Source organism: Nannospalax galili, unplaced genomic scaffold, assembly GCF_000622305.1.
Source record: "Nannospalax galili isolate Female #2095 unplaced genomic scaffold, S.galili_v1.0 scaffold124, whole genome shotgun sequence".
NCBI lineage: Eukaryota > Metazoa > Chordata > Mammalia > Rodentia > Spalacidae > Nannospalax > Nannospalax galili.
This window is the reverse complement of record NW_008352485.1, coordinates 247,570-273,324: the sequence shown is the minus strand read 5'-3', so window position 1 is coordinate 273,324 and position 25,755 is coordinate 247,570. Positions and strand designations below refer to the sequence as shown.

Sequence of the window (25,755 nt, the reverse complement as noted above, 5' to 3'; positions counted from 1 at the left end):
TAATTATATTAATTCAACTGTAAACCTAAAAATTTACAGCCAATTTTGAAAATGATGCATCCTACCTCAGGAAACCGTTATTGAATATGTCAATTGTGTTGTAATGATATGCTTCTTCTAATTATATGGTTATTAAATAAATAATTTAAAAAAATAAAATATACAAAATGCAAAAAAAAAGATTGCTCTTTTCTCTCTGATCTGTGATGTATAGTTCTGTTTCTGAGATATTAGTCCTCTGCCATGTTTAGCATTTAATATCTGTATGCCACAGTAACTTGAATTACTATAGTTTTAAAATCAGTCTTCTGAATCAGATAGCATAAATAATGCTACAGATTTTAACCAACAAATTCATAATTTCAGTGGCTTTACACACTGAAAATTTGTTTCTTATTCAAAGTCCAATGAAGATATTCTTACTCTCACAAAGCTTTGTGTGAGAGTCAGACCTATACTCTTCTGGGGAAAATGGGTACGGTGCTGGAGATGCACCATCTCTGCTGAGCTACACTTGCCATTCTCAGCCAGTCACTTCTCTGGTGGCTCCATATACAGGACTTTAGACTCTTATTCTGGGTTTTTCAGTCAGTTGGAAAGCAGAGAAGAAAGACTATGAGGGTCATGTGGGAAGTACCGCACAGGCCTGATGCACAGCATACATCATTTCCATTCAGTCTTTCTACTAGAACTCAGGTAAACAGCCATTCCGAACCACAAGGAAGGTTTATACAGATTCCAGAGCTATACCCAAGTAGTACAGAAAATAACTCACTAGAAAATAAAAATGTCTCCAATAAACAGATGTGAACACAAAGAAGTAGCCTAATATTTTATTTAGAATTTTTATATTTGCTTAGGGTTGAAGAAATTCTGACTTTTCAGAACTCTCTTGGCTGATTCTATAATCAAAGTTAAGAAGAGTTTCCTATAATGAGGGAAGAAGCCCTTTTGCTAGAAGAGTTCGTAAAATATTGGCACTACTTCCTCTTTAAAAATCTATGGGCACTTCTTATGACATGATCTGGACTTACTTGACGAGACTACCAAGTTTGTTGTTTATTTCTTAATGACTGTATTTTGTTAAAATGTATTTTTCTAGAAATTGTCCACTGAGTCAACCTTTGAAGATGAGACCCTGAGATTTTATGTGTTTTTAAAAAAGGAGGTTAAAATGGTTGAATAGAAATGATATGGGGGTACTTTTGCTATTCTGTAGTTATCTCCTACCTTTATAGAGGAGAATTACTAAAGTGAAAAAGGATGTATTGCACTCATCCCATATCCAAGCTTACCACATTGCTAGTGAATAGCAACATCGGGACTATAATCCAAGTCTTCTCTTGTCTAGTCTACTTTTCATTATACTGTATTCCTTAAGCTGTTCAACAGACTGCCTTATTCAACAAACCAAAGGAAAACAGAGGATTGTGATCTGTTCTCACGTTAACCACTGAAAAAAAGAGAATACTAATTTCTCTACATAGTTGTAGACATTTCATATTTCTTCCCCAGTTCATCCACAATCCTATATGTATCTTCCTCAGTGAGAAGTATGTAGTACTTTAGCTTTGTCTTCTTTGAATTTTACAGTGTTAGTTCTTTGATTCTAGGTCTCACTGCAAAAATTCTCAGAAGAGTAATAATACATCATTCTTACTCTGGTCTTCAACTACAACAGTTCTGGGAGTTGTTTTCCAGAAACTGTACACTAGGCCACCAGGTAGCCTCAGCTTGTTTCTAGAGACAATGTAATTTTTATAGACCTCCATTGATGGGGCTTATTTTGAAAAGCCAGGAAATAATTCTTCAAGAGTCCTGGCTCTTGCTGTGTAGGTTGTGGCACATTTAATATCAGCACTCAAGAGGCAGTGGCAGGTGGATATCTATGAGTTCAAGGCCAGCATGGTGAGTTCCATCCAGGCAAGCCAGAGCTACATAGTGAGACTCTGTCTCTCAAAAAAAAAAAAAAAAAAAAAAAAAAGTCCTGGCCCTCTCTCTGGTTCATATTTTATTATTTTTATGTGTATAAGTGCATGTATGTAAATGCACCCATGTGATACAATGCCTGCAGAAGAAGGCATGTGATCCCCTGGAGTTACAGACAGCTGTTAGCTGCGATGTGAGTGCTGGGAACCAAACCTGAATCTCCTGCAAGAGCTCTTTACTGTTGAACCATCTCTCCAGCCCCCATTGTGATTTTTGACACTGCCAGTCGAAACTGGGTCTTGGCTTCGTCCAAAACATAAGCTGGTTTAGTTGCAAAGCCGATTCACAGGTTTTGCTTCTTTCTTGAAGATATTTTCTCTAGATATAGCAATTTAAGTTACATATTTACTCCCTACCAAGGATGTCATTTCAATGATTTCAGGTTTAATTTGTTGCTGTTCAGTATCAGTCAGCACTGTTTTGAGAATAATCTTTTATTTTTAGGAATGTCTTTTTTTACTATAATATGAGTGTATACAGATTTTTTTTTTTTTTTTTTTTTTTTTTTACTGTTTTAGTTTATTTAAAGACAGTGAACCTTCATCAATTCTGGAAAGTTCTGTCATTATAACTTCAAATAACTCCTTGCCCCATGTTCATGCTCATCTCCCCCCATCTTCTTTTGGAATGTCAACTTCAAGTAGAATATAAGATCTTGTAACCCAATCCTCTCTTGGAACATTTAGTTTTCTTCCTCTTTAACTCTTCATACTGAATTCTACAGAACTCATTCAGTTCAGAAATACTCTTTGCAACTGTGGGAAATCCACTCTCACAATATCTATTGAGTTCTTCAATTTGGTTTTTGCAGTTTTCGCTGTCTAGAAATATTTAATGCTTTCTAAATACTTTGTCACTATTTTTATAATTTCCTATTTCTTACAGACTTACTTGTTTGGTTATTTCCTAAATAATGTTCAACTGTTCTATTATCTATGTATAATCTAAAATATTTGGAAGGCAGCTACTGCAACTTATTGCAGTGTTTGCTGATTATGTCTTGTATTCTTTTTGTTTGTTTGAGACAAGGTCTCATGTACCTCAGGCTGGCCTTGAACTCCTGATCTTCACACCTCCATCTCCCAAGCACTACAGGTTTGTACCATACCAGGCTTTGTGTCTTGTACTTTCATGTGCTTCTTTACCTTTCTAGGAAGTCCAAAGTTTTGAAAGGTTATTAGGAGAGGTTTGATGCATAGAACACAGTGTCACTTTTCAAAATGGGTATAAATTTGTTTCTCTAATGCACTGGCTTTCTTGGGCTTCTGTTATAAAATTTTGGCCTGAAATTCCATCCAATGTTGATACTTGGGTTTATAAATTCTCAGACATAAATCTTCTTCTTTCTTTCTTCTCTTTACCCAGCTGGTCAGCACTAGAGAATTCTTCTTGCAATCCTTTGGGAATAGGAGAAGGCAGTAGATTTTCTTAAGGCCCCAGGCTTGATGTGAAGGGCAATTTGTTAGACTCAAAAACCTAGAAATTTCTTCTTGCATCTGAATCTATCAGGTCCTGAAGTTCTGCTTTTCAACTTTTTAATCCAGATGGTTACATGATTTAGGATAGCTAAAGCCTTAAATACTTCTTCACCATTATGTGCCTAGTGTCCTTTAGATTTTGGTCTGGCATAGTCTTTCAGAGCTCTTCAATACTTTAAAGAAGTTTTTAATTAATAATTTATGTGGCATTTTTAGTTGTCTTCAGTAGGAAAAATGGTATAGAGAACTTGTCCCTGAAAATACTGAACTTTAAGAGGAGGGGAAAATGAATCACTTTTCTCATGAAATCTAAGAGCAGTTCTTTGTTGATTTTTTACTATATTTTTTTTTCAGTCAGATATAGATCAGAATTTTGCAGCTCTACAAAAATTAAAAGCAGAACTTACCATATAACCCAGGAAATTCCACTCCTAGCTAGATATCCAAGGGAAATGAAAACATACGCCCACACAAAAACATTTTGTAGAAACTTCAAAGCAGCAGATGCATTATTATTCAGCTATAGGTAAAGTCCTGATATGTGCTGCAATTTAGATGAACTTTAAGCATCAGCATAAGTGAAAGAGGTCACAAAAGAGCACACATTCTATAACTTAATTTACATGAAATGTCCAAAGCAGGTAAGTTTAGTGGCATACAAAGTAGATTAGTGGATTGATCTCAAGTATGTCAAGCATATTTCAATAATTAAAATATACATTCAATTTTGTAACAGTGAAGGATATCTGGTCAATGATTTATAGATACCATGTGATATGGCAGTACTTCATATAAGTTACTGAAAGCTTTGGAAATGTTTACTAAGATCATGAATAGTTATCATATTGGGATTTATACCCACTGAGTACTACATACATACAAAGATATTAATATGATCAGTGATCAGGAGCACATAAAACAAAACCCAATAGATTTTATGAAAACAACTTTATATCCAAAAGAAACTAAGGAAAACAAACCATTTCCCATTCTAACTTTAAAACAGCAGCCTTTTACTCCGATGAACATTTTTTAAAACTATAAACTGTTTAAAAATGCTGGTTAGGGGCTGGAGAGATGGCTCAGCAGTTAAGAACACTGGCTGTTCTTGCAGAAGACCAGGGTTTGAATCCCAGCACCCACATGGCAGCTAACAACTGTCCGTAACTCCAGTTCCAGGCAATCCAACAGCCTCTTTTGTCCTCTCTGGCCTATTAAACACCGAGTTTATTAAGAAGTACAGTAAACACAATAAATTATTATTATTGTAGCCAAATGCTATATAAGCTAACCAGGATGTTAAATACAGAAATTTACTTTGAATCACTAGCAAATCAAAGATCAAATACAGGTTAAAAGCTTAAAATGAAACATCTTCACAGAATGCCTAAATGTTCCTGGAAAACATTATTTCTACTATCTTATCAAACAGGTTTTAACCTCAAAGTAATAAAAATATTTAAATATGCCATCTATACAAATGTAAGAAACAGCAATAAAATATTTTAACTATCTATTATGCAATAAGCCCTCGTGAACACTAGTGACTTAAAAAACAAGCTGATTTTTGTCTAAATTCATCTACAAACACTAGCTGTTATTACAAAGTTCCTTTTTGCAGAACATCAACATTTTAAAGAATTTTCAAGGTAGGGTCTGGAAATAGCAATTTAAGTTCAGAAAATGTGAAAAGAACATTTCTATAAAAGCAAAGCAATAACAGAAATATGTTTTCCATTGAATTACAAAAAGTAAATTCTAACATGCATTAATTTGCCTTTGGTATATTCTAGAAGGCATAAGCATGTAGCTTAAGTTTTACAAAAAGCTAATATAAACAAAAGGCAAATTTTTCCTTCCTATATATTCTAGGTCCTTAAATAACCTCTCAGAACTGAGCCACAAAAACAAATTTAAAATAAGTATGAAAACTGTATCACTGTCACCTTCATTTTAAGTTGTATGTCTAAAGTGCCAGCTTCCAAAAACTATATATGTCTGCATTAGCCACCTTTATGTAAGAGAACCGAACTATCATTTAGACTGTATCTCTCTTACTTTGGAGGCATATGGCTGCCCTTGGGCATGTCCAATCTACAGCCTATGGGCTGCATATGGCCAAGGATAGTTATGAATGTAGCCAATACAAACTTAAATAAACTTACAAATCATAAAGTTACTTAAAACACTGAGGCTTATCTGCTGTTTTTTCCCCTAACTTGAATGCATGATTCTCAAGAGTAAATTCTGTAGATGACATCATTTTGCAATGCCTTGGACATATCTGCCAGTGAGGCAAAATGATCTTCTAGTTATAAATATAATATTTATATCATAATAAATAATATTTGGAGGGATACAATCGTAGGATTCCCAGGCCTTAAAGCCACAATGAAGTGTCTCCAACAAAAAGATTATAGCATTAAGATAATAAAACAGTCAATACATCATCTTGTTAGGAAAAAGGCAACAATATTGCCAACTAGCACTATAGTCCCAGAATCTTAATACAATGCCTGGGCATACAGTATAACAATTAGTGCAATAGTAAAAAATGTAGAAATATTACATTAAGTATTTTATTCCTTTTCTCTTCCTTTTTCTTCTACCCTTTCTTGCAAAGGGTCTAATACAATTTATTACCTGAGAAGCCCAGGATATTTAACTTAGGCAGTTACACTCTTTATGCTCTTTCAGTACTGAGTAAAACCTTCAGGATAAAGAAAAAGACCTTACCTGAGTCACGAGGATTCGGTTTACCACTCAGGTCTTAGCTATCCCCCTCTATTAATGCTGAACTACAGCTATATTTCACTCACTCATCCTAACCCCACAAACTATGCCGAGCGTCTTTTCCTAAGTTGCCTTCTTGATCTAGAATAAGTTTATTCTACACTATTTCCTTCTCCAAACTTATCAGGTAAAGGACTGGCAATGGGGTCACCTCTATAGGAAGTTTTTCTCTGAACATTCTGCCAATACTCTTCTTCTTCCCTTTCATCTTTGGTCAAAGATGTTGGGGGGGGCAGTGTTCATTTTATCTGATGCTAAAACTAAAATATTCACTCCCTGACACATGCAAATGGTAATCACAAAAAATTAGGGAAATGTGACCTCTGTTACAAAATTATCTATTTCACACTATTCCCCTATTAACTCTCATTTACATATCAACAACATTAGGCTCTCATGGAGAAAAATACAACCTTAAGAAAAACAACATTTACAGATGCATTTATTCCTATTAGAAGAAGCACACAAATGAAAACCAGTAATTGTATGATAAATAATATCACATACACTGCAAAATAAAAAGTGTAAAACTGCAAATGCAGGAGCTATGGTGACTGCTGTGTGAAGTGATGACGTAGCAACATGTGGGAAGAGAAGGAAGGCTGTAGGGATTGTGTGCCTCACCCTGTGAATCATCATTCTACTGCTTCAGGCTCTGCTAGGAATAAAAGAGCAGGGCAGGGGACTGGAGGTGGAGGGAAGCTTTGTCTTGTCTTCAGATGCCTCATTATTTTTTCCCTTTCCCTGCCACTCCAACTGCAGCCCTGTAAAACATTAGGCAAGCCTCTTAAATACTCCCTGTCTGTTCCATTCCTCATCTATAACACAGGGGGGAGAGGGGATGACTGGCTCCAAAAGCATCTTTAAGGATACTGTTAGCCAGCTAGAAAACCTAAGCGGAATCATGCCTTCCATTACTACAGGGTCCACACCAGATGATTCTATGGAAACAAAAGCTATTTAACAACTTTCCTTTTTGCTCATCTAAGGCCTTCTTAAACTGTAGGTCACAGCCCCACATTGGGCAAATGAAATGTGGGTTTGCAAAAATTTTGGCAACAATAAGAGGTTTCTGAACACGCAATGGCCAAAATATTAATTCAACATCAAACACCTAAGGGGAATGTTAATGCACACCTGTAATCTCAGCACTTGGAAGGTAGAAGCAGGAGGAACAGAAGTCAAGACTAGCTTCTACTACACAGCAAGTTCAAGGCCAACCTGGGCTACATCAAATTGTCTCAAAAAACAAAAGCAAAACAGCCAAATGTGTAACAAGTCTGAGATGTTTCTGGCAGGACTCAGCTGTGTTGCATCACACAACTTCAGTGCAGCCTTGGTTCTGAACACACAACACAAACTCTTTGCACTGGATGTGCGATCATGCCATGCAACACAAACTAATGCTGTCTGAAACTCTGTGGTCATTTAAGACTACCATTTTTACTATACATACAAAGCTTTCTGCTCTTATAAAAGTAAAGTTTATGGAAAACAAACACAGTATTTTCCTATTGCCATTCCTTAGCATATATCAAATTGGTATACCTTTGGATTATATTGTTACAATGTTTGATTTTTAAAATTGCTGCTTGAGTTGTTAACTTGTTATACACACACATGCACGCACGCACGCATGCACACGCGCAAAATTGTTCAATAAACCTGGGCCTGGGAATGGAGAGAATTTCTAACGATTTATGAAATAATGGTAAACACAGTTCTGCCATTTTTACACTGCATATTTATGTGATGCAGCATTTACAGTACTGATGATTAGAAAATCAGAATATCAATCAACTATAAAAATGTCAAAGATGCTCTACATCCTGCAGTATCAAACATTCAATCAACTTTAAATTTTTAAAAAATTTTTTATTATTTTTATTTTATGTGTATGTCTGTATTGCCTGGATGTATGTAAGTGCACCTGTGTCGTGCAATGCCCGTGGAGGACAGAAGACGCTGTTGGATCCCCTGGAACTGGAGTTACGGACAATTGTTAGCTGCCATGTGGGTGCTGGGATTCGAAACCGGGTCTTCTGCAAGAACAACCAATGTTCTTAACGTTAAGCCATCTCTCCAGCCCCCATCAACTTTATATAAAGTTTTATATAAAATGGCAAATCATGCCAATATTGGTATACGATTTTGAAAAAGATTTTTTAAAATTCTCACTCATGCTTATTCACTGTCTGAAAGCAGATAACCACTGCCCCAAACTGAGTTAACTTAAAGTTGTTGGTTTACAACTCTACTTATAATAGGTTAAAACAGGATTTCTTAGGCCTCAATACAACAATGTCTCATTTAGGTCTGGGTGAAACCCAAAAAACTACATTTCTGTAAAAGTTCTCTGGGGACATAATACTGTTACTCAGGGCTTCAAGTTTTGAGAATCACTAATTTCAAATAATGTATTTCTTGCATAATCACTTATTGCCATCTGCTTTTATTTTCTAAATGATAGATGCATTTATACTGATCCTTTATTTTCCCTTTAATGTATTATTTCCAATTTCTTTTGTAATTTGAAAATAGGAAAAATTAAAAATCAAAAAAAGTAGATTTTAGGGACTGAAGAGATGGCACTGGAAAAAAGTGCTTGCTTTGCAAGCGTGAGGACAGTAGTTTAGATCTCCAGCAGTCACAGAAAAAACTGGCTGGGTGTGAAGCCAGTCTATAAACCCAGTTCTGGGGAGGGAGAGACAGGATCTACAGAACAAGCTGGCTTGCTAGGTTCAATGAATTGGTGAGCTCCAGGTTTATTGAGAAACCTTGACTTAGTAAACAGAGAGCCACCAAAAACACCTGGTGTCAACCTCTGGCCTCCTCACACACATCCATATACATGCACATATATGAAGAACATGCATGCACACATGCACGCACAAACCACATACATGCGTTTCAGAATTTAAACTGTTGCCATATGTTTCCATTTATCACAGTGCCTCAACTTCCTCAATTGTGTAATGGGGAAAACAATAAAGATTCTAATGTAATATAAATAAAATAGAGTGTATCAGACCAGGGGTTGGAGTGATGGCTCAATGGGCAAAGTGCTTGCCATGTAAGCATGTGGAACTGTGTTTGTACTTCCAGAATCAATATAAAAAAGCTAGACACAGCAGTGCACATCTGTAGCTTCACTGCAGGGGTGGGGGTGAGGGTGACATAAAGAGGGCAGCTTGGTTCCCCAGAGCTCACAGGCCACCATGTCTAGCAGAATCAGTGAGCTCCAGGTTCAGCAAAGAAACCCTGTCTCAAAAAGCAAGTAGAGAAAGACAGAGATAGACACCAATATTAATCTCTGGCCTCCACACACATGCATATACATGTGCACATGCACCCACACACACTTGCACACAAACATGTACACATGCACACATACAAAGTAAGTGTATCAGACTACACATGTTTAATAAATGTTACCTATTCTTATTGAAATGATCATTATTTGTTCATCATCAAGGAAATCAACTATAGGTGCTAATGCCATATATTACTGATATGTATAAAAACTAATCTACTTATGGCAAAATGTTTCAGCACTTCACTGGATTCTGAAAACTGTGACACAAAGAAGGAGGAGGATGTCAGGGCCCCTACGTCAGGCACTGTTCTCAGGCATGCTGCTCACTCACTATGTAACTATGGGCAGATCATTTAACTTGAGTCCCAATCTCTTCTAAAAGAATTTACAAAAATGGATGTGAAGATCAAATGAGATACAAATGGACTTTTCTTTTTTTTAAGTGTTGTGGTATTCCTGGGGTTAAAATAAAAACAAATAAGCAAAAATCTATTTGAGAATAGCATGTATGAAGAAAACGAGAAGACAAATGGCCATGGTTCGTCTAGCTACATTCTTAAATGAGAGCACAATGATCTCAATTGCCATACACATGGTGTACTGAATGCTCTCCAATGCCACATCAGTTATTCTTAAAAATAGTACGAGCAGCTGAGTATGGTGATGTATAGTTGACAAATTTTTTATCCTAATTTATTAAAAAGAAACTAACGAGGTTAGTTATAATAAGGTTATAATATTTCCTGGGTATACTAAAAACTATTACTTGTTCTATGACCAGGCAAGTCTGCTATGTAGGCCTTGGAGAGTACCTCAGTGACAGAGTGACTGCCAAGAATGGTAAGGCTCTGAATTTGATCTGTAAAACATGAGAGTGAGAGTGAGAGTGAGAGTGAGAGTGAGAGGAGGGAGAATTAAGCTGCAATAACTGAATCATGTTACCTTATTGAAGAGCAAGGAGGAGGAAGAGGAAGAGGAGGAGGAGGAGGAGGAGGAGCAGGAGCAGGAGCAGAGAGAAAGGATTTCTGTAGGTGTGTATCTATGTTTTATTAGCATGAAGATACAATGTTATGTCTTTGAAAATATTCTTTGTGATTATTGTTACTAAGGACATAAAGAAACAAAACGTTCAGGTTGTGAATGCATCCACATGAGATGAGGCTGGTGCCACTCAACTCCACAAGCACGGAGGCTCCTGAATTGGTGATCCTTTCAGGTCTTGCTATATGTATCCTGTTTGTATTATAACATTTTATAATGAACTACAAAATTGTTTCACTGACTTCTGTGAGCTGCTCTAACAAACTAATCAAATCCAGGGAGAGGTTGTTAAGAATTCCAATTTGCAACCATGTTACTGGTCAGAAGTACAGTTCATAACATACTATGTACCTGAACCCTCCTCATCCAATGAGATCTGACACTGACTCCTGGCAGATACTGTCAGAACTGAATAAAGAGGATAGTCAATGGGTCCATTGTTTAGTGTGTGGGAAAAACCCCACATATATCTGATTAAGGAAAGCATTATGCACATTAAGTATAAGAAGAGGGAGATAAAGCTACACCATTGGAAGAATATAAAAGCAACATATTTAGTTAAATATGCATATATCTAAGTATCCTGTTGGTACACCAAAAATGGTTGGATGAATAATAAAGACATTACTAACAAACATGACAAAATTTCTTGTCTTTATTTCAACAGACTCACTATATTACAATCAAGACTTCTGCATAATAGTTGTCCTATTAACAGTAATGAGCTAAAGAATTAAAACATTAAATGCAACTATATTCACAGTTAATACAAAGTTAATATTTAAAATAATTTTCATGTTATTTGCTATTTAAATAATCCTCTAAAATATAAGATGTGAAGTTTTAAGAATGAGAAGTTTATAGAAAGCTAACATTTTACTATACATGTTTGTAAAAATGAATTTTGTTGCAACTTAAGCATCAAATGCCTATCTAGCTACCACTATAATTGAACACGTCGTGCTTGTTATGTCTACATGTATCTAGATTTAAGAGCAATATGAATTATTTAATACAGGAAAGTGTTCCTTAGCTACCTACCATGTGCAACTGTAGTCCTACCAAGAAATGATACATCATTAAACAATGAAGTATTGTTACCTACATATTAGTTGAAAGTACGAACTTAAGATAATCTGACTTTCCTCTTCTCTAGTAACTTCTGCTCAAAATCTCCTTGTGCTCTAAATAAGGGTTCCTTTCTTATGTCCATCGCAACACAATCCATTAATTTACTGCACTGGTCATCATCATTTTTCATTTCAATGACAAGCCAAGAAGTATGGAGGCACATTTATCTGGTTGAATACTGTCAGCTACAGCAACAGATAAAAGTTTAGATTACTTAATAAGATAGGTTCATTTCAATTTACAGGCTACTGGGGACATAATCACATAAGTTAAGAAGGCATCTGAATTAACTCTTAGGAGATATATAAGCCTAACAACCACGGCATACATTATTTTGAATGCCCAGATAAGAAAAAAAAAAAAAAAAAAAAAAAAAAGCACAAACCTAAAGAGAAATTTTTTAAAATTTATCAACTCTAATAGCATTTTTATTTTAAATTAAAATATTAAGGGACTAGTTGTAAGACATAGATAATATGAAAGAAAAACATCAATTCTACAGGTGTTTCTAATATTTATTTTATTTTTATTTTAGGTATATGCATGTATTGCCTGCATGTAGTGCACCCGTTGTCGTGCAATGCCCACAGAGGACAGAAGAGGCTGTCAGAGCCCCTAGAAATGGAGTTACAGACAGTTGTTAGCTGCCATGTGGTGCTGGAATTTGAACCTGGGTCTTCTGCAGAACAGTCAGTGTTCTTAACTGCTGAGCCATCTCTCTAGCCCCATGGTGTTTCTAATATTTCTAATACTGGGGTTAAATAAAACTAAAATGTAGATAAACTGGAGCACCTGTATCCACTGTTTAAAAATACAATATTCAAATACCAACTACCATTACCTGAAATGCTTGGTACCAGAAGTGTTTCAAATTACAAAGCATTTCAGATTTTCTTATTAGGGATGGTAAACCTACACCATATCAATTTTATAGTACTCTCAGAGAACATATTTGCTTTAACTCCACCAGCATAATACACATTCATTCTTATGCTGCAAATATGCAGGTATGGTTAACAGTACAGTGAACCTATCCTTCTTGTCATAGTAATCTCAAAATGGCTTACGTGCAAGGAGGCAAGAGGACAGAATACATCTCAAGTAAATTACTTACATTTGTCTGTATATTCCTACTTTATTCACTCATATGAGATAGTCAAGAAATTCAGAACTTCATTATCAACTATTTAGTAGTTTATTTATATAAAATCTTCAGTTATATGATGTGTTCAGTAATTTATCCTAAAACTGGTACTTTTGTGATTCAGATTAGAAATTTCCAAATAACACCCCCATGTAGAGCACACAGTCCACCGCACACAGAAGACCCTCTAATATTTTTGATGTATGACTAAATTAATACCAAGTAGTTGCTTCAGACTACAAATGCTTGAAAGAAAACTAGATGAAAAAGGAAAATAACAACAAAAACTTACAATAGCAGTCTTAAAAATACCTTTAAGTGAAACACTTGTAAAGTTCTTAGAGCCTGATCCATTAGGAACTCTTTCCAGGTATCTGCCATTACTGTTAACCTGCAAACTTAGTTTGTTCTACAGTAATCCTTATAGATGCATCTACAAAGTAGTGTGAGTTGCTACAGCCACTGACAAAAAAAACCCCAAAACCTCAGATATGCACTACTAGTGAGGATACAGCTACATCTTCATATATGAAAGGAAGTCTGCCTACAAGTTTAACAACCATTATTTTATATAAGTTATAAGATTAACTTCATAAGACTTTAATATACAATGAAGGCTGGGGATATAACTGTTTGGCAAAATGTTCGCCTAGCATGCATAACACCCTGAGTTTGATTCCCAGCAGTACAATAAATTAGGAATGATAGAACATGCCAGTAACCTCAGCACTAAGGAGGCAGAGGCAGGAGAATCAGTCATTCTCAGTTAAAGACCAGATGAAGGCCAGTTGAAGACAAGACTAGGATACATGAGACCCTATCTCAAAAGAAACAAAAAACAAAATCCACAAATAAAGCCTTATAGTTTATCCTACTACAAAAAATTCATCGTTTATAGCACAAAGTCCCTCCTACATATTATAAATTTATTACTTCACAGAGAACTATTGGTATATTTCATGGTTAGTTTATGTCTAAAAAAAAACGCTAAAAAGAAAACATCAATCCCAATGGGTAATTGAACTGCAAAACCTTTTAAATCCCATATTAAAGCAGACTGCAACATAGGAGACTGCTAAAAATGTTTGGATTTACTCTCTTACACTTTGCTGACCAGAACAGAGATGAAGACTGAGGTAGTCTGAAAATTCTGTGAGGCTTAAACCAGACTATATTCTTCATATTCTCTAAAGAAGTTAGCTTTAGTTGTACGAGGTACCCTCAATTTCCAGAGGCCAAGAACAACAACTGCTGCAATGAAAGAGCAGAGTAGTTAGGGTTAAGAGGGCAGCTGCTTTCTTCAAGGAAACTAGCAAGCACATCTACGTGTTCACAATTCTACTTCTTCGATCACCTTACAGGTGTGGAGTTTTAGTAGACATACAGATGTTTAAAATAAGCCATTTTAAACACATTAGGGATACTCTATTTCAAGGAAATTTAGTTATGAATTCTCTTACAAAGCTTATCCAGATGATTTATTTTACAAAATTAAAATACAAAATGTGTTTATGAAGTATATGTAACAGGGGAAAACTCTACCATGTAATTTGTGTTACAAATAAGTTGTAAGATAAATCATAAATGCTAATAATTACCAAATGGCATAAACATAACTGCATTAAAAAGTGTGACTAAAGATAACAAAAGCAAAATCAAAACCTTTAAACATACTACAAGTACAAGGGAAATGACTCAAAAAAACTGGGTAAATTAGTTAACTGAAATCATTCTGAACTATAATTATGTTGTGCTTTAACTTTTTGTTAGAAACAATCAGTAACTAGAAAGTGATTTTTTTTTTTAAATATAAGGAACAGGTATTTTTCCAGTAACAAATAAAATTATTATTCAAAAAAAAGAACCCAAAAGGCAAAACAAACAAAATCCAAAACACCCACAATAAAAAAAATAACATTTTCAGAACGATATTCATCTGTGAAAGCAAATAAATGAGATTCCTATACAATAGAAGAGTGACAGAATCTTCACCTTTATTTCAATTGTTGGATGAAAAATCCCAACTGAGATTGCATCTGTCCCCTTACACTCAGCTCTCTACCCTCTTTACATGGGTTCAGTCCTTTTCTCAAGGAAATATCTAATTCAACAGATTCTAATATTATAAAACTAAGCCAATCATATGCATCTTTCAAGCAATGAAAACATTCCCTTTAGAAACCTCTATATGTAAACAACAATAAAAATACTTGTGACGGTACTTGTAAAGGACTTAAAATGCCATCAGAATTCAAGGACTCAGTGGCTCATACCTATTTACCCCAGAAAGCTGAGGAAGAGAGTACTCTGGCGAGTTTGAGGCCATCCTGGGCTACATAGTGAAACTCCACCTCAAAAAAAAAATTTTTTTTTTTTGTTTATAACTTAGTAAGGTTGACAAAAATTGTGCGATACTAAATGGGGTACGGATAGACAAAAATGGACATGGACTCCTCGTCTAAACAGGTGTTATTTTCTTCCCTTTGATTAGTGTTTATAGTGAGTTGTCACTAATATAAGATATATAATTATAGATATTAATTTTTAAACAAAGCAAGTAGTCATCAATTAAAAATTATACTGGGCCGGGAACGGTGGCATGCATGTCTTTAATTGCAGCACTCAGGAGGCAAAAGCAGGCAGATCTCTGTGAGATCAAAGACAGTCTGGTCTACATACCAAGTTGTAGGCCAGCTAGGACTCCAGGGAAACCTTATCTTTAAAAAAATAACAACAACAAACCTTTCTACTGGTTAAATGTTAGGTTTATATGGTAAAATAAAACAGCATAACTTATTTTGTTTGAATAAACAGGGTATGTTTTATATAGCACAACTGAGTCATACAGCAGATTCTAAGAAATGAGCCAGACAAAATTTTGACAGTACAAAGCAATGTGACAGTTAACATCACCAAACAAAAGAATTATCAATTGCATTTTACACATTACTAGCTATGTGTGTTACCTCAACAATATCTGAGTTGGTTCTGCTTTCATGAGGCTCGTTGTATTCTGTATACTTGAGAAGAACTTTGTCCATGTCAGTGCTGGCATACTGAAACAGCTTGTTAGAGCTGTTAAAGATGATGAGTGCTATTTCACAGTCACAGAGCACACTAAGTTCATAAGCTTTCTTCATCAATCCAAACTTTCTCTTTGTAAAAGTGACCTAGACAAAGAAAAGAGTATCTTTTTATTAAAAGCTTAGTTGTATTTGAAACAAAGGCTACTTGGAGATTAGTCTTTTATACTGAGCCAGATTTCAAATATGGAAAAGGTTCCTAGTCTCATGCTCCACATAAGCCTTTCCCTTCCATTTTGGCATAGGACTGCTGTCCTGTATTTATCTTGTATGCCTAAGGGCTCTGGAAGAGAGTATTCTCTTTCTCTTGGTTGTGACTATACCACAGAAAGCAAAGAAGCAAAGATCAGTTGACCAGTGGCCTCTTACTGTTCAGTTTAAACAGCTACCATAAGAAACTCTAAAACCCACTCCAAAATCACCCAAACTTTACTCCCTGAATGACTAAATAAGAGTCTTTAATACAACTTAAGGTTTTTCTTCCTGGCCAAGTCTTTTTACTCTCTCTACTGAAATTCAGAATCAGCAAAATTCTGATGCCCTAAATCTTTCTTTTAATATTTTTCTAATTAAAACTTGCTAACTCAGCCAGGTGTGGTAGCACACACCTTTAATCCCAGCACTCAGAAGGTAGAGGCAGGTAGTTCTCTTTACATGAGGCCACCCTGGTCTACACAGCAAGTTCTACCTAATGCTACATAGTGAGACTGTCTCAATTACCTGCTGAGACCAAAATGATTTTTGTGATTTTAAAATATTTTAAAACATCCCTTATATTCAAGACCCCTTGAAGAGAAATTCTATTTGTTCGCTATTTTCTCTTCCAACTATTTTTCACTCCTTCCCCTTTAAAACTTCAGATATTTTAAAGCATATGGCATGAACTCATACCATCTAATAACCTTCCTGGTAGTGAGCACAAAGTGACACACAACCCTGTCACCCTTCTGCAAGCAGTATCACCTAACTACTTTTCCTTCCATCTCTGCTCCTCTATGTGACTTCAGCACCCATGTACAACATTCTGGCAGACACCTTGGGATCAGCTCCTTTATCTCCCAACCTCCAACACACACTCATCACTTCCAGCATCACACCTCAACTTTTATATCATCAATAATCACAGTCACCATCAAAATCTCAATTTCACAAAGTTCTTTTTGATGGCGGCTTCTCCAGTTCTTCTATTTTTGCTTTCTTTCCAGACACCATTTACTTGAGTGCTCCAATTTCTTTACCATACCAATTTATTGATACAGTCAAGGAACCCTCATCCAAAATGCTTGGGACCAAATAGTGTTTTACATTTGAGTTTTTGTGATTTCTGGAATATTTGCATGAATTATCATGAAGATAAGATCTAGGCCTAGACATAGAATTAATTTGTTTTTATATACATCGTATAGCCTGAAGGTTTACACACAACAGTTTTAGTATACATACATTTTTTTACTACAACCAATCACATGAGTTAAGGTGTGGAATTTTCTGTGGCATCATGTCAGAACTCAGAAAGTTTCAGAATTTGGGGTTATTTGGGATTTTCAAATTTTTCCAAATTAGGGGTGCTCAACTACATCTATTTTTACATCCTTTTTTCTCTCTTTAGATTTGATGGCCCATCACTATTTTCACCACCTTCCCAGCATACATATATCCTTTATCCTTCTCTTATTAACATACTTGCCTGACACAGTCTTAACCAAAGACTGACTCTAAACACACCCCAATTAACGAAAATAAGCATACACGCCTATTTACCGTCTCTCGACTAAGACCATACATCTCTATATGCAACAATGCCAAACATTTCATCCATCACATTAATGTGATATTTATTTACATTAATTGATTCTGAGTCAACTACTTCCCATCTTCTCTCCTACAACTTAATTCTCCTCTGAAAACATTACATTTAGAAATAGAACTACCTCATCTTTCTATCCCCAAATCCATCACTTAGCTGCTTCACCCATCTTTCTTAACTCTCCCTTCTCTGCTGTTACTGATGCCTTTCTCTTCCTTGAAGGTTTATTACACTGTGCTAAATAAATCAAGTATCCTAAGAGCATGTAAACGTGCTCTTGAATCTCTTCCAACTCCATGTTGCCACTCTAGTCCAACCCTTTCCTGTTTAGAACAAACATGTTTGAAAGAAATGTCTAGAGTTGCCTGCAATCTCACACTACCTAGCTTTTCCTTAACCTATATAATTAGACTTCCAGTTCCCAGATTCCATCAAGACTATACTCTTGCTAGCATTATCATAAGTGACCTTAAATTTGACCAAAGTCAATGATCACTTTGATTCTTATCTTACTTTCCACCTTAGTAATATTTGACAAAGTTCAGCTTATTCTCTGAACATTTTCTACCACAGCTGTTCACGAACTTAACTCACTGCTTCTCAGCCTACCTGCTACCTTCTCTTCCTCTGTTCTCTTACTACTACAGGACAAATCTCACATATATGTCTGTAGGCTTTTAACTTGGGCTCCCTTCTTTTAACCTCACAATTTCTGCCTAGTGGTTATATTATGATTTTAGGAGTGAAAAACATTATCTTTCCACAGTCTTCTCCATTTCAGTAAATGTATTAGAGTGTCCATTCAAATAACAAAAACAAAAATAACTTTGAATATTTTTTACCCCTATCTTAAGAATCAATTCTATCAGTAAATTGTGTCAACTCTACTTCTAAAATGCACCTTAAATCTCACTTCTTTCTATACTACCATTCAGGTTAAATTTCATCATCTCTCATCTACATTGTTCATATAATCATCTTATTGGATTTCCTGCCTCATTTAAAACACCCTACTAACTGCCAAGTAACTGCCAGACTGAAAGGATTAAACTGTTTAGGTGAGAGCTTAGTATTTAGCTTAATGTTTCTCACTGAAGTGAAAAATAGCACACTCACTGACCACGCAATAGAAATAATTTGTTCTTCATCTCCTTACTTTTTTTCCCCATTCATCTCCCTTGCAGCCATTAAGTAACATTGGCATGAGTATGTGCAAACGTGTGTATTTTTATATTCCTTAGACAATGGCTACTTTCCAACTTAGGAACTTCACTATGTCCCTGACTAAGAGACACACATACCTTTCTATAACTGCTGCTTCCTTTACCTTTAAAAACATTTCCTATTATTTAAACTTTTAAAAAATCTATTGCTAGGCATGGTGGCACACACCTTTAATCCCAGCACTCAGGAGGCAGAGGCAGAGGCAGGCAGATCTCTGTGAGATGAAGGCCAGCCTGGTCTACAGAGTGAGTTCTAGGTGGGCTAGGGCTGAGGATGCCCTGTCAAAAAAAAAAAAGTCTCTATTATATAAATACGGATATATTAATTTTTTTATAAATGCATGCATGGATTATAATAGCTTTTGTGTCTCCTAATTTCTCTTGCACTTACCTATACAAAACCTGAGTCAACTATTTGGTTGTTTTCTCCCATATTTTTGTATGGGATCATATAATCATGTGCATATATTTGTATGTAAAGGGATTTTCATGACTTTTTTTATAAAACTATCAACCAATAAGGGAGAGGGGCACTCTCAATACTCTTTTTGTCTTACTCATTGAACTGCACCTAATGGATATGTCTCCAAGTCAAATGCTGTAGTTCTAAGGTGTTCTCAAACAATTCTGTAATGCTTCGTACAACTGTATTGTAAGACCTGGGTTCAGATTCCCCAGCACCCATGTGAAAAGTCAGGTGTGATAGTGCCTATAACCCCAGTGCAGGGAGAGCAGAGACCAGCAGATCCCCAGAACTTGCTGGCCATCCAGTCTAGCCAATAGATGAGCACAGGGTTCAGTTAGAGGAAACCCTGTCTCAAAAACCAAAAGGGCTAGAAAGGTGACTCGGTAGTCAAGAGTTCTTGCTTCTGTTGTAGAGAACCTGAGTTTCTAGGTAGAATGATAGGTAAAATAAAAATCTCTTTAGTATATATTAAGTACACTAATTTGTAATAATTTGGCAGTCTTTTTCATCTGTTTTCATTCGAAATTTCCTTTCTTTATAAAAACTGCCTTTTCCCCCTCTTATAGGAGAAAGCACGAACACTGTCCCCCACTACCATATATTATGCAGCTAGATTTCCCATATTTGGGGAAAATTGCAGGGGTCAGTATACCTTAAGTGCAATGAATGAGATTCACCTTGGAAAAACCCCCTTCTTGACCATGGTATCTGCCCTGCCAGGTAAAAGCATGAAGCTGCCTATCTTTTATCATTTTTTTATTATATATCTATTACTTGTCTAAGAGATTCTTACATGAATAAACTTACTGTGTTTTACAAATGCCTTTGAAAAACTTTCCCATTTATATTAACTTTATATATTACTTGTCATTACTTGTCACTATGTAGGTATGGTTAGCCTGGAACTCACAGAGATCTACCTGCCTCTTCTAAGTGCTGAGATCAAAGGTTTTATATCATGACACCAAACCAATTTTCAGTTTTCATTATAGACTGCATCCTGATTTTTAGGATTCTGACACTGTCTTATACAATTATTAGTTTATACTATTATTACTAAAATGCACTATCTCAAAAATATTTTAAAATATGTATCATCTTGAAATAGTATAATTTGCGTTATTTATGACTTGATGTACCTTGATGCCATGGAATTTTGAACTCCACACAGATAATTTCAAAATCGGTGAGATATTAATAAGATAGTAAACTGGGACAGTAATGTGTCTTCCAATTAGGCACTGAGTATGATTAAAGAATATTCTTTCTTTAAATGCTCTTAGTAATGAGAATAGTCTGATGCTCTTCTTGTGTATGTGTGGGTGAATATGCATGTTTATGTGAGTACACATGCATACATGTATACACATGTGGAAACAAGGGCTGATGCCAAGTCTCCTCTACTCTTCCACCTTTTTTTTTTTTTTAAGATTTAGTCTTTTAAAGACTTATTTTAATAATGTGTACGTTTGTGTGTTGAGGGGAGGATATTTGCACATGAATGCAGTGCCTATGAAAACAAGAAGAGGGTGTCAGATCCTCCTGGAGCCAGACTGACTGGTTGTGAGCTTCCCAACATGGGTGCTGGGAACTGAATTCTGTACTCTTCATCACTGAACCATCTCCCCAGCACCATTTTTAAATTTTATTTGTGCGTGTGTGGGGGGGTGTGGATGAGTGGATGATACGTGTGTGTGGATGCCCATGAAGGCCAGGAGAGGGTGTCAGACCCCTGGACCTGGAGTTACAGGCAGTTGTGAGCTGCCCTATATGGGTGCTAGAAACTCATGTTCTCTACAACAGAAGCAAGAACTCTTGACTACCGAGTCACCTTTCTAGCCCTTTCGGTTTTTGAGACAGGGTTTCCTCTAACTGAACCCTGTGCTCATCTATTGGCTAGACTGGATGGCCAGCAAGTTCTGGGGATCTGCTGGTCTCCGCTCTCCCTGCACTGGGGTTATAGGCATTATCACACCTGACTTTTCACATAGGTGCTGGGGAATCTGAACCCAGGTCTTAATGCTTGAGTAGAAAGCATTTTACTCAATGAGCTCTCAATCTCCCCAGTCTCTATGTTCTTTCCAAAAATACATATTCAGAAGTATCTCTTTAAAGTCACCAATCAGAAAGAAGTTGAAGGAAGGAGTTGGTGTATGAAGGAACTTAGCCTATAACAATCTCCTCTCTATTCTTCCAACTACAATACAAAAAGAGCCTTTTTAGCAATCTATGTTTTTTTTAATGTTCAATGGTGGCACCAAAATTAGTAAATTAAAAATTATAAATTTAATGTAATGCTCTTATAAGCTTTCTAAATGAAAAGCTTCATTTTACTTTTAGGACTTAGCTTATTTTTGAAATTAGAGGGTTTTTTTAATTTTTAAGAGTAAGGTACAAAAATTTTCCCATAAATCTCTGTCTCTACATGTGCACAGCCTCCTCCATTATCAACATTCCTTAGCAGAGTGGTACGTGACATATCATTATCACTCAAAGTCCAGGGTTTATACTAGGTTCACTTCCTGTACATGACATGTATGATACATTCACAGTATCCCACTGAGTATTTTCTCTGCCCTAAAACTACTCAGTCAGAGTCTATTGTCTAGATACAGCACAGTTTATTTCTCCACTCATGATCTGAAGGATACTTTCAAATCTTCCAGTTTTTGGCAATTATAAATGAAGCTGCTATAAACATATATGTGTAGGTTTTGAGTGGACATAAGTTTTCAACTCTTCTGGCTAAATAGCAAGGAATGCAGTTGGTGGATTGTATGTTAAGAGTAGACTTAGTCTTGTAAGAAAGTGTCAGAAGCACTATGAACTATCATTCCAGAATTGCTGGAGGCTAAAAGTTGAACAAAGTACTTTAAAACTTATGATGACCTTTGTAGTACTAGTTTAAGGATATACTAAAAGACATAAGGAATAGAAGTAAGAGCTCAGAAACTGACCCACACAAATACAGTGAACCAGTCTTTGACAAAGAAGTTAAAAGTACTGGAACAACATTATGAAAAAGAAAATTAACTCCGTTATAGGCCTTAAGCCCCTTAAAAATTAACTCAAAATATATGAAAGACATATAAAAAATTATAAGACTCATAGATAACTTTGGTTTGGGAACAACCCTTTTCATTTTTTCTTTTTTGTTTTTAAAGATACGGAGCCTCACTATGTAGCCCAGGCTAGCCTTGACTTTGCCATGTAGGACTTACATATATTCAGGCAAAACATTCATACATGTAAAAAATAAATTTTTAGAAAATAGGTAAAATATGTAAATAGGCAACTTACTAAAGAAGATGTCAAATAGAAAATTAGCATATTAAGTTTTTTGCAACCTCTGTCACTAAAGAATTGCAAACTAAAACAACACTAAGATAGCACTACGTAGTATGAGTTGAGAAATTCTGAAAACCCAGAACATCGACAGCACCATTATACTATATGGATCCAGGACACTCATTCACTGCTATTGGGAATGCAAAATGTTAGATCACTTTGGAAGACCGTTTGGTAGTTTCATAAAGAAATAAATTCATTAACCATACCACACAGCAACTGCACTTCTTGATATTTATTGAGAAGAGTTTGTTCACTCAAGATATGCACATGGGATGTCTCTATCAACTTTTATTTCATAATTGCTGAAAGTTAGAATTAAGTAAGATGTGCTTTAATAGGTGAATAGATAAACACTGCTACATCTAGATAGTGGAATATTACTCAGCACTAAAAAAACATGGAGAAACCTTAAACGCAGAACACTACATGAAAGAAGCCTATCTGAAATGGCTATATAAGCATTCTTACTATGAAGATAGTAAGAATATCAGTGGTAGTGAAGAGTTAGAGGAGGTAAAGGAGAAACAAATAGGCAAAGCATAGAGGATCTATGCAGTTTAATTATTCTTCATAATACTATCATTACAGCTTTTTCAAAATCCCACATATTAACACAACACCAAAAGTGAACCTTAATGTAAAGCATGGACTTTGGGTAACAATAATGCATAAGTGGAGGGTCCTTGACTGTATCTACTATACTCCTGTGAAGCAGAATGCAGGCAGCTGGAGAGACTTAGCAGAGGGACAGGAGTACATGCAGGCGAATATAAGAGTTGATAGGTGTTTTTTTTCTGCTCTATGACCCTAAAGAAAGCTCTTTAAAAAATGAAGTCTATTTAGAAATGGTTTCTAAAAAAAGTCTTCACGGTGTTTTTAAAATATTGGGGTGGGGGCTGTAGAGATGAATCAGTGGTTAAGAGCACTGACTGGCTGCTCTTAAAGAGGACCTGGTTTTGGTTCCCAGGACCCATCTGGCAGCTAACAAATGTCTCAAACTCCAGGGAATTCAAAGCCTTCTTCTGGCCTCTGTGGGCACTGCACGCATATCGTGTACTTTTATACATGCAGACAAAACACACAATACACATAAAATAAAAATAAACAAAAATTAAGAGTTTTGCCAGGTATGGGGGTGCATGCCTTCAACTTCAATCCCAGCACTCGGGAGGCAGAAGCAGGCAGATATCTGTAAGTTCGAGGCCAGCCTGGTCTACAGAGTGAGTTCTAGGCCAGCTGAGGCTACAAGGAAACCCTGTCTCAAAAAAAGACGGCAAAAAAAATTAAATTGTTTCTGGAATTTGTATACTTTTTCTTCCTAGGAACTTTACCTAATGGTTTAGAGTTAGAGTCAATCACTGCATTAGTTACCTACAAAACAGGATCTCTACTATGATGGAAATCAACTGTGTACACTTCAATTTATTTCTCATAGGCATAAGATTAATGTAATATCCTTTTACAAGTAATAATACTTTCATGCTAAACAGAAGCAATAAAGAAAATGCCTTTCACACATAATTCAAAGACATTTCTATTTATTTTCAACTTGTTTCATTTTGTATGTACAGTGACAAAATTTTTAAGAAGTATGTACCAGTTCAATAATTTTCACTAAGGCAATTATTGCTGTTTTTCTTGCATTTTAGTATTTATATGTCTAGGAATAAATCATTTTCTACTAATTCACACAGATCTTAACATTCTTAAAGCCTTCTATGTCCGTTATATTTCTCAAGTACAGAAAGTATAATATACTCTATGTATGATCATTCAAATTCTCTGCTAGTCAATAATCTGAAAATGGAGATGAGATTCCTTCCTATCTTTCCTTCTTTTTTTTTTTTTTTTTTTTAAGGCAGGGACTCATTTCATATCCCAGGCTCTCCTGGAACTTGCTATGTAGCTCAAGCTGGCCTTGAACACCCAACCCTCCTGCCTCAGTTTCTCAAGTTCTGGAATTAACACAGCATATGCCACCACACATGTGTTGAGACAAAGTTTCCTTATTTAATTTTTCAATTAACTAGAAAGTTAACTAAAAGTATCTTTCAGTATTTGTCTTATTTATACTTTAAAATTTATAATATGAAATACAAGTTTGAAAAAAAAAAAAAAGATCTCAACATCTCAGACCCACAAGATGGTTCAGCAGGTTTACCTGCTGATGGTTCAGCAGGTTTACTGCAAAAACCAAATAACCTGACTTTATTCCCAAGATCCCATGGTGGAAGGAGAGGACTCCTGAAAGCTGTCCTCTGACTTCCACATGTGTACTGTGACCTACACATATTCTCATATTAATTTTCTCTCTTCCTCCCTTCCCTCCCCTCCCACATACACACGTGCACATGCACACACACACAAAACAATTTTATAAATACATATTAAAAAACAACATCTGCTCAAATATTTGTTCATACAAATATATCTTAGGAAAAAGAAAATACAGTGGAGGAAACAAAGGGAAAGATTGAAAAGACACAGATTATAGCTTAAGATAAATATATTCTTCCCAGAAGATCATTGATAGATTTCAATACCAAAAACAAAGAGTCACAAAGAATACATATTTGAAAAAACAGTAAGCCTAAAATGTAGTCATGCACTCAACCATTAAAAAATATATACATTTCTCATAAGTCCATTTGGAACTGAAAAAAAATAATTATAGTTTAGGAAATAAACAGTTTGGCATTTGAACTACTTATAGTCTCCTGGTAAAGGCAATGCAAAGCCAATAAATACACAAGTCTTTAAAAGTATTCTAGAAAATGCAAACATATCTTATGAAACAAATATAACACAAAAAGAATTAATATCCAGAATATAAAGAACTTCTAAGGAAAAAAAAAAAGATCAACAACCCTGCAGAGAACTGGCAAACCACAAAACATAGGTTACACTTCACCTTGTAAGACAGGAAAAGGTAT

General features: G+C 35.6%; 1 protein-coding gene and 1 non-coding gene across 9 annotated transcripts in view; both read right to left on the bottom strand.

The window, feature by feature from the left end:
* Mef2a (myocyte enhancer factor 2A) overlaps window positions 1-25,755 on the bottom strand; it is a 152,391-nt gene that overhangs the window by 48,952 nt on the left and 77,684 nt on the right. For all 8 annotated transcript variants that reach the window (XM_008849518.3, XM_029554313.1, XM_008849517.3 and 5 more), the window contains one exon: window positions 15,859-16,062. In XM_008849518.3, the coding sequence (XP_008847740.1) occupies window positions 15,859-16,062 (204 nt within the window). The remainder of the gene's footprint in view (window positions 1-15,858; window positions 16,063-25,755) is intronic.
* LOC115067069 lies at window positions 20,035-20,201 on the bottom strand. The gene has a single exon (XR_003846505.1). It is a non-coding gene; the product is annotated as a U1 spliceosomal RNA (small nuclear RNA).